Source organism: Ctenocephalides felis, unplaced genomic scaffold, assembly GCF_003426905.1.
Source record: "Ctenocephalides felis isolate EL2017-DRISC unplaced genomic scaffold, ASM342690v1 CF-g0.4_SCAFFOLD_01170, whole genome shotgun sequence".
Lineage (NCBI taxonomy): Eukaryota > Metazoa > Arthropoda > Insecta > Siphonaptera > Pulicidae > Ctenocephalides > Ctenocephalides felis.
The window spans coordinates 16,587,908-16,597,251 of NW_020537324.1; the positions used below are offsets into that span (position 1 = coordinate 16,587,908).

The 9,344-nt window shown below is 27.0% G+C and overlaps 3 protein-coding genes across 3 annotated transcripts in view; 2 read left to right on the plus strand and 1 right to left on the minus strand.

Moving 5' to 3' along the window:
* Nucleotides 1-581: 581 nt before the first annotated feature.
* Nucleotides 582-1,068, plus strand: LOC113367949 (cytochrome c oxidase copper chaperone-like). Its single transcript, XM_026609518.1, has 2 exons — nt 582-817; nt 890-1,068. The coding sequence occupies exons 1-2, from the start codon at nt 687-689 to the stop codon at nt 972-974; spliced, it is 216 nt and encodes a 71-aa protein (XP_026465303.1). The 5' UTR covers nt 582-686; the 3' UTR covers nt 975-1,068.
* Nucleotides 1,069-1,288: 220 nt separating this feature from the next.
* On the plus strand, nt 1,289-5,251 carry LOC113366911 (ubiquitin carboxyl-terminal hydrolase ZUFSP-like). Its single transcript, XM_026608557.1, is given in 15 exon segments — nt 1,289-1,502; nt 1,572-1,815; nt 2,103-2,721; nt 2,788-2,848; nt 2,880-3,037; nt 3,222-3,344; nt 3,412-3,525; nt 3,605-3,715; nt 3,795-3,852; nt 4,015-4,172; nt 4,242-4,430; nt 4,540-4,693; nt 4,894-5,097; nt 5,100-5,125; nt 5,207-5,251. Coding segments are annotated over 15 exon segments (2,280 nt in total). The 5' UTR covers nt 1,289-1,486.
* Nucleotides 5,252-8,802: 3,551 nt separating this feature from the next.
* LOC113366914 (proteasome subunit beta type-1-like) overlaps nt 8,803-9,344 on the minus strand; it is a 3,166-nt gene continuing 2,624 nt past the window's right edge. Inside the window, exon 4 of the mRNA XM_026608558.1 lies at nt 8,803-9,017. Coding sequence (XP_026464343.1) covers nt 8,803-9,017 — 215 coding nt within the window. The remainder of the gene's footprint in view (nt 9,018-9,344) is intronic.

A 9,344-nucleotide genomic window follows, 5' to 3' on the forward strand; every position in this document is an offset into this window, starting at 1 on the left:
TTTTCGAATTTTAAGAAATATAATTGTAATTATTGTGACTATCATGAAATGATGTAAGTGTATTTATAATTTTTTATTATGTTGAAAATGATTAAAAAAATAAAAATTTAACAATTTCTACAAAAATGTATGTTTAATATTAATTATATTTATTGCTCTATACTATATATTTATACTTGTTTATTTATGGCTATATTTCATCAAGATCATTAAATAATTTTTAATTATTAATGAAAATATAGTTGTTAACCATATAAGGAATTTTAAAGAATAATACAAAGCCTTATAAATCTTGATACATTTAAATTTTATTTAAAATTACTTGAGAAACAAACTGTTCATTCTATGATAGTAGAAAGTTGAGATTTTGTGAAACATTACAAAAAAAGATAATTTAGAAGAAAAGTTATCTAGAAATGTCGAACTATTTAATTAGACGAATTATTTAATTAGATTAGATTAGAAATAATTAAATTTTGAATTTTTAAATTTTCATAATTTTTATTAGGTTTGCTATACTGTTTACATTTTAGTCAAAAATCTGCTAAGTTCACGCTGCGATTCTTGCAATTACACAAACTTCAAATAACATAACCTAAAATATGTATAATGTCAGACAAAATTGAGTTACGTCATTTAATATAATTAATTATAAGATAGTATAAATTAACAAATAACTGAGAGTAATGGGTAATTCAAATGCAAAACCAACAGAAATTTCATCTAGTCCAGATTTACTTGTAGTAGAAAACGTAGGCAAACCAAAATGCAAAGCTTGTTGTGCCTGTCCAGAAACAAAAAAAGCTCGGGATGCATGGCAAGTTCTTCATTCTTATTATCAATACCTAATTATGTATTTAAAATATAACAATTTTTTTACAATTTTCAGTATTGTAGAAAAAGGAGAAGAAAATTGTGGCCCTTTGATAGAAGCACATAAAGTTTGCATGAGAAAAATGGGATTTAACATATAATTTAATTGTAGTTAATCTATTAGATACTATTATGTACTTATGAGATAATTTATAAATCTAAGTCAATAAATATTATATATAAACAAACAGCTTACAACATCTTTTAACCCTTTCGAATAACGTAGCTTTTCTATTGACAGAACAGAGTTGGTTGAAAATGTCATTCCCTCTCATATGAAAACTGACAGCCAAATTAAATCAGCTGGTCTTATGATTTATTTATATTTTAACATTAAACAAATACCGTACGGTAATTTATCATAATTAACATTTTAAATCTTTTGTGTTCAAACATCTCTCTTATTTTTAAATTTTTTACGTGTGACCTTGTTCGTGGTCGTCTTGCATTCTAGTTATTGCGGAAGTTTTATCGATCTAACCTCCATTAATTATAATTATTGTGTAAGTTTGAAGGTTTAAATAACTTTAGTTAATATGTCCTTTAAGGTGCTTAAAAAAATCTATAGTGCTTCAACAATGTCTAAGTAAATTGAATCTGCATTCTTAAAAAAATGGATAATCAAGAAGGTAAAATTTCAATTCATATTATATTATTGAAATCTACATAACATTTTCATAACAAAGTTAATTATTCAGATCAAATGGCAGAAGAAGGTGCAGGGGCTCACTGTTGTGAGATATGTGGCCTTTCTGGTTTATCAGATGATAAAATGAGGGCACACACTGTCTCGTGTCATGTTGAGGGAAGAGCTGCTTGCCCTTTTTGTGGAATGTGGGGAGTCTCACCATCTGAATTACTTTTGCATGTAAATCAAGTTCATTTGGATTATTTGACACCAGAAAATGAAGCAATGTCTTTTATTGATGATCAAAGTCCTAGGTAAACATTAAAAATATATAATTCTATGTCAAAAACATATTATAATTTTTGTACAAGCTAGAGTATTCATAGAGTCTATGTTTTTAAATGTATGGTTTGTTATAAAACCAAAACCCAATTTGATTATTTATAGTATATAATTCTTTGAAAATACTGCAGTACAGTATTTTAGTTTATGATGATATTATAATTAAACTAAGGAAAGTGTACTAATATGCCCACTTTAAATTAATTTTAAAATGCATGTTGTTTTATATGAAATGATCATATTTGTTTATTGTTTATAGTGTTGATGATGATTCAGATACGTTATCTGAATGTCGTGGCAACTCACCATCAATGAATGAATCCTGGTCACAACGGAACAACTCTAAATCTAATATCAATCAATATGCAAGTTTGAATGGACTTTCTAACAGTGCACATGAAAAAAGATCTAATTATTCTTTAGAGGGACATAGAACTAATTCTGAAAGTGGTAATGTAAAATTTAATAATAGGTCAACACAATCTGTTAATGAAATCACATGCAACGGAAAAACAAAACATAATTCAAGTTCATCAAATTTTAATATAAATGCACGAGTGTCTCCAGATAATCATAAAAGCTCCAACGTGAATAACTATGGAAAAAGCAATGGTGTTATTCATAGAGATTCTAAGTCACCAAAATCTAATTCAAATATATCTTCCAATAAAAATACAAATATAAATATAAGAGAAGATAAGAATCATTGTAATGGGACAAAAAGTAAAACAAGTAGACACTCATTAGAACATAAAGAAAACGGTTTGAGTGATGAAACACATTATAATAAGAATGGTTCTGCTGGGCAAGGATCTCCTTTAAGGACTCAACTGGGTTTGAAGTTGAAGAGTCATCACAATAATCAAAATATTCATCAGGTATAAATAAATATAATTAATTTCTAAAATTTTTACAAATGAATACTTTATATATATTTCTTATAGTGTCCAATATGCCCTCATACAAGTGATTCAGCCACAAGTTTAGAAGTTTATGTTAATAGATGTTATTCATTTTAGAATTCATTTTGATCCAGTTTCACCATCAATTGTTCCAAATTCATCAAACAATCAATCTGGTACTAATGGCACTACAGGCCTTCAATGCCCGTTGTGCACAAGGGTTTTTGGAACTGGACCAGACCTCGAACTTCATGTTAATATTGAGCATAGAGACATTTTGAGTCCTGAAACAGTAAGTCATGATCATTACTTATTATTATTTCATATTCAATTGTTACATACTGTTTTGAAATGATTTAATAATAGAGAAAAGTTTACTAGATATTCTTGCGATTAATTCAATTATCTTTTCTCACCAATTTCAATTTTTTCTTTCAATTTTATTGTGAATAATTTTTATATTTCCACTTTTTTAGAATGGAGTTAAATCTAACGTCCCTCCGGCAGTGCTTTTAGACAAATCAGATAACCAGTGTTCAAGTTCAGATGATTGTCCCATGTGTGGTATCAGTCTCTCTGATATGCTACAGGATGATATTGTAAATTTCATTAAATACTAAATTCATTATCCTTAGACTTCTATACTGACTTGTTTAATATTTATAGAATAGGCACATTGAAAGTCACTTTCCTAAAAGTCCACAAGGAGCTCAAGCTGCACCTGTTTTTGATAAAGAAGTGCGAAAAATGCAGGAACAGAGAGAATTTCAAATGTTAAGGGTAATAAATGAGTTATATTTGAAAATATAATGCTATATATTATATTTCTTCTTACATTTTGCATTTTATATTTCTCCAGGCCCAATATGGAATGGATGATCATGGTAATTTTCGAGAGCAATCTGCTGCAGCTATGCAAAGAGCTGTGTATGCGGGAGAGATGAGTGTTGCTGATTATTATGAAAGACAGGTCATTAATTAATATTTAGATGTCTAATATAATTTATTTAAATATGTATTTCATATATTTAAATGCTGGGTATTTTTAGGTTGGCTTAAGAGCAGCAGAAAGTCATGGAATAGATGATGGCAGCTCGTGTACAAAAGGTAATTAGTTACACATAAATGTTTTATATCTGTATTGCAAAATATCTTTGTTGTTACATGCATTGAAATAAATTTGAGAAAGACTTTGCTAGACTCTTTCTATTTTATTATATATAGTAATTATTGAAAATTATATATCAATTATTATCCTTATTTTTTCAGGAATTGCAAGCAAAGTTAAAGCACTGAGTGCAGTTAGTCCACGTGTTTTAAGAACATTTATTTGTTCTGCGGCCGATCACTATGCATCAAGTTACGGTGATAGAGGATGGGGCTGTGGATATAGAAATTTGCAAATGTTATTATCCTCATTACTTCAGGTAAATGTTTATGTTGAAAATGATATTCAATTTATAAGACCCAACTATATTTTAATATTTGTGTTTTAGAATACGGCTTATAATGAGGCATTATACTCTGCTTGGGGCGGAAGTGGTCCAGCACGCACTGCTGTCCCAAGTATTTCACGGTTGCAACGAATGGTAGAAGCTGCTTGGGCTCAGGGGTTTGATGTTCAAGGTTCAGAGCAATTAGGTTGTAAGCTACACAATACTAGGAAGTGGATTGGTGCTACAGAGGTAGGATGAATAAAATGATATTACAGGCAAATTTAAATATAATTTTATTTTCTATATAATATATCATGCATAATCTACAAATTTCTTTTAAGTTTAAAATTAATTATAGGTTGTTACACTATTGTCGTGGCTTAGAATCAAATGCCAGCTGATAGATTTTCACACAACGACAGATGGTAATCATCCTGAATTGTTTCAATGGGTCTTGTCCTATTTTGAAAATGCACAAGATTTTGTGCCACCTTTATATTTGCAACACCAAGGTAAGTCAAAATTGTATTTTTTTTATTGGTTTCAATATTATTATTATCAGTTATTCATTACGCAACTTCTGTTTTGAATTTTCTTTTTTACATTAGCTAAATATTTTGCAATATTTAAATTAATACATATTAAGACAACTAATTTTCCGGTAATTAATATCTGACCTACAAAATAAATAATTAATTATAATTTTCTATAGGCCATTCCAGGACTATTATTGGTATAGAGCAGCGACGTGGTGGTGCTTTAACATTGCTAGTACTTGATCCAAGCCATGGTCCAAGTCAAATATCGGGATTATTAAATGCTAACAGTGGCAGTGCCCAAGCGGCCGCTCTCAGACTTTTAAGAAGGGGGCCTGCCGCTATGCGTGCTCGCCAATATCAACTTGTGGCTGTTCGAGGTTTATAGATACTGAAGAACTTTATGAGGTGAATGCAGTTTATTGAATAAAATTAATTGTGCTATGAATATGTCATGATTTCATTATCTTAACTTTTTTTTTATTTCAGCAAAGCAAGATACTGCATTCTATACGGATACCACAAGATCGGTGAATTGATAAAGTTAGGTCACACAGCTTAATTAGTAAGTTTTTATTATTTTTTTAAATTATTTTGAATATATTTTTATCTTTATTTTATTTATTGGTATATTATCATATTGCAACAAATCTTATGAGTAGTATTTAAAAGATATAACGTTAAATTATTAAAGATTTTGCTAATGTTTTCGTAAAAGTTTAACCAGAACTTTATAGATTGATCTCATTAATATTATTAGCATTATAGATCCATATAGTCCTTTCCTTAAAACGATTTTTTGGCATTTTACCTTTATTTTCTGAAATTTCCAAAATATTTTATTTGCGATTGTTTTCTTTTTAATTTTTTTATTGTTTTATATCTTTCAACCTGATGAGTCTAAATTTAGTATTGATTGTGATTTTATTCTTAATCTATTAAATAAGCGTTGACTAGTTTTTTAATAATACAATTTTAATATAAGTATTATGATGAATAGAATTCTTTAAATGCACCATATTGTACACTTTCACAAAATGGTAAACTTTGCTACTTTATGAATGTGATTGAATACAGTGATAATCATATTTCTTATTGTAGGCAAATTAAACCTTTTTGAGAATTTAAATTTTAATATTTATTTTTATTAATAATATTTTTAAATACTAAGTATTATTATAAACGTTAGTGAATTCAAATCTTGTGTGTTTGAGTTTCATGAGTAGGTAATTTAAATTTTGAAAATTGTTACGAATTTAAAATAATATTTATTATAATACGTTGAATTACAGACGATTTAGATTTAACTTAACAAAAGCATTCTCTGCAATGAGTCAACATATTGAATTCAGACATGATTGAACCAAGTAAATATAAAAGCTTTTCATTTATATTTTATTAACCATATCTGTATTTTAATCCCTTTTATATTTAAAATGCACAACAGCAGACAAAAAGATAGATTTGTAGATACAGAAATTGAACACTTAAAACTACCTTACTAATACCATTTTTTACTTTAAACATAATACTGAACTTACTCTTTAATTTACTTTAAATTTGACAAATTTAATTTTTAAATTGAATATCTGGTTCTATCCACCTAGAGGAATAATAAATTTTTAATAGTCCAAATTTAAATATAAGTGTTTTCTTGTGAGAAAACTGATAGGATACTAAACAAAATATTTTTGAAAACTTAATAGAAAAGTCATATTTATTATAATCGTTGATCATAACATTTGATTAAATAAGTTTTAAAGGTGTATTAAAATAGTTAGATCGTATTTTTTTATTTAGTCGCTGCAAATTATTCTGCACATAAGGGTTTATTAAAATTTCATATAAATATGAAGTAGTTGGCATCTAATTTCTTTGATGTAGTAATTCACTTTCTATTACTCAGCCTTAAAATTATCTCTTGCCTGATGATCTGTCTCAGAAGCGAACAATTTGATTTGGATCAATGTCATGATAAAGTTTTAAAATAATAGCTTATTAGGGAATGAAAAGTTAAATTTGAATAGTTTTAATTAATCAAAAAATTTAGACTACCAGATAGAAATTTATATAGTGCATAAAATCTAGGAAATTTCAATAGCAATAGTTTTACTCAATGATAATAATTCTTCACAAAACGCTTCTGCTTAGGATTTTGGCTTCGAGAATAGTCAACTTCATTAGTCAAATGATGATAAAATAATTTAAATGATTGTATTTTTATGCACGGTCTAAGATCATTAAATATTGATAGTTCTTTGAGATTATAATTCATGTTTAAATTGTTAATGATGTTTAAGGATAAAATTTGTTGTATGCTATTCAGATGTTAACTGTATTTCTCATATAACTGTGCCTGAACTTGATTGTATATAATTATACTAAGGCCTTGATTGGAAGGTTTACAGATTGTTCTTGCCGTATTCTCAAGAATTTAAATGAATATATATTACTATTTTATTAAAAAAATAAAACGTTTGTGATATAGATATTCGCTAGAATTATTGTAGTTGCAAAGCAAAGTAATTTTCATGAGCTTTTCTCCACTTCACCTCACATTCAAAATAAATTCATTTAGAATATAAATCAATATTATTGTAACTTATTTATAAAACAATTTTTTTAAAATAAGAGTATTTTATTTACAAAATAAGAAAAATATATATAATATTTTACTTAACTAATAGATATAATGAAACTTACAATTTTATTATTCGAACTTAATCTGATTATTAAATTATATTCACCCTATACAAAGAAACTTTTGTTGAGACGATAATTTTGAAAAATATCGAAGATGTGATATTATAAAATAATTTATTCGAAGAAAGTGATAGATTTTGGTGACGGAATATAAATTGGTTGAATTATCTAACTGTAAAATAGTATTATATACAATTGGCTTATAAAATTTACACCAAGAAACTCATTATATGTTTAAAAATGATTTGCGCGTTAATTAACTTATTAAACCTAATAATTTATTTATATAGTATACTTTAAATTAATTTAGCATTTATTTAAAAATAATATCAAATTTACAGATAAATGCAGTCATGGTATTTATCGAACTATTTTTACAAGTTTTACAAATCTGATAGAAAAGTATAAAATTATCTAAAACATTAAAACATCAAATAAAATCAGCGACAAATATTTTTTGAGCTACTTTTGCAACGCCTTATGCACACCAGCTAAAAATTATATATAAATTATTCCAATAATGCCACTTCACAAAATTCATATTACTTTATTTTATTTATAGTTTTATATTATTTTCAAACAAATTTCATTAGGAAATCTTTTGAGTTCTTTTTAATACGAATTTAGTAGCATTTCATAGTTTAATTGAGCGTATGATTGATTTAGAAAAATAATTTATTGTATATATTTTAAATATAAGATTCTAATTGCTTTAAATACTGCTGTGATCGTCTTACTTCAAATCTACGATAGATACTATAATATTCACAATCTTAACCTACCTGAGATTTGCATAAATACGTTTATACATGAAATGACAATATGACACACCTTGATAGTGGTAAAATGATCATTTTTAATGAGCAAAGAAACAAATTTAATTATAATAATTCAAAATTTTTGATTTTGTTGATCTAAAATAAACATAATAAAACTTACTCTCTATGAAATTCATATTTTGGTAGTAAAATTATATAAAAATTTGGTTGGAAAATATAGCAATACTTAACGTTATATTGAACGAAATCGAATTTAATAATTATATTTTTAGAATTTTTTAAAAAATTGAAATATGTTGATGCTTTTACTACTTATATGCTTAACTGTCTTCATTAAAGTGTCGTTAAGCTACTTCAGATCACATTTCTTTACTTCCCTATTAAAAATAACTTTGTACAGAAATTATTTTCTGCATGTCTTAATGCACCCATTGCCTATAATTGTTTTTACCTTAAAGTTTCCATAATTAAACTAGATTACTCACAATCGGCAGCAACTTTATCTGCAGTACATCTCATAAATAACTGATGTAAAATGATTACATTCATTATCACCCATTCATTTTCACCTAATTACCTATTGAATTTCTGTTCTGGATTTCTTCACGCTGTTTCAATATCGCGAGTTATCGTTTGTTTCTTTTGCAATGGTAAAGCTTCTTGAAGATGTTGAGCTTGTGCATCGTTGAGATTTTTGCAACAATCAGGATCATTCCAGGATTGTAATTCTCCGGATCCCAAAAATAGATATATTAATGCTCCGAAGGCATATGTTCCCGCCAGGATGAAGAATACGATTTGCCACTGCCGTAGGTTTGCTGGAAAAATAAAATAGATTCATTCTTAGAAGAAGGAACAATTTTGTATATATATGGCGAAGGCTAAAGATGCTTGAATCGTTTTATTTTAATGGCGAAGAAAGAAATATTTTGCAGGGTATATGTTATTTTGGATATCAATTCATGTTAGTCATTCATTAAATTGATACTTTAGAGTTGTAGTTTCATGCGTATCTATCGTATACTTTTATAATGCGTTATGTAATAATTCTGAAACAATTTTTTAGTACTGGAACAAACAAACACATTCCATTACACTAAAGTTTTGTGTATGCATGAAACTACAACTCTAAAAAATCGACTCTT

Excerpts from the sequence above, each read along its gene's own strand:
- LOC113367949 (XM_026609518.1), top strand. The coding sequence starts at position 687 with ATGGGTAATTCAAATGCAAAACCAACAGAAATTTCATCTAGTCCAGAT. Across the intron at positions 818-889 it reads AAAAAAGCTCGGGATGCATG|TATTGTAGAAAAAGGAGAAG; the intron begins GCAAGTTCTTCA and ends TACAATTTTCAG.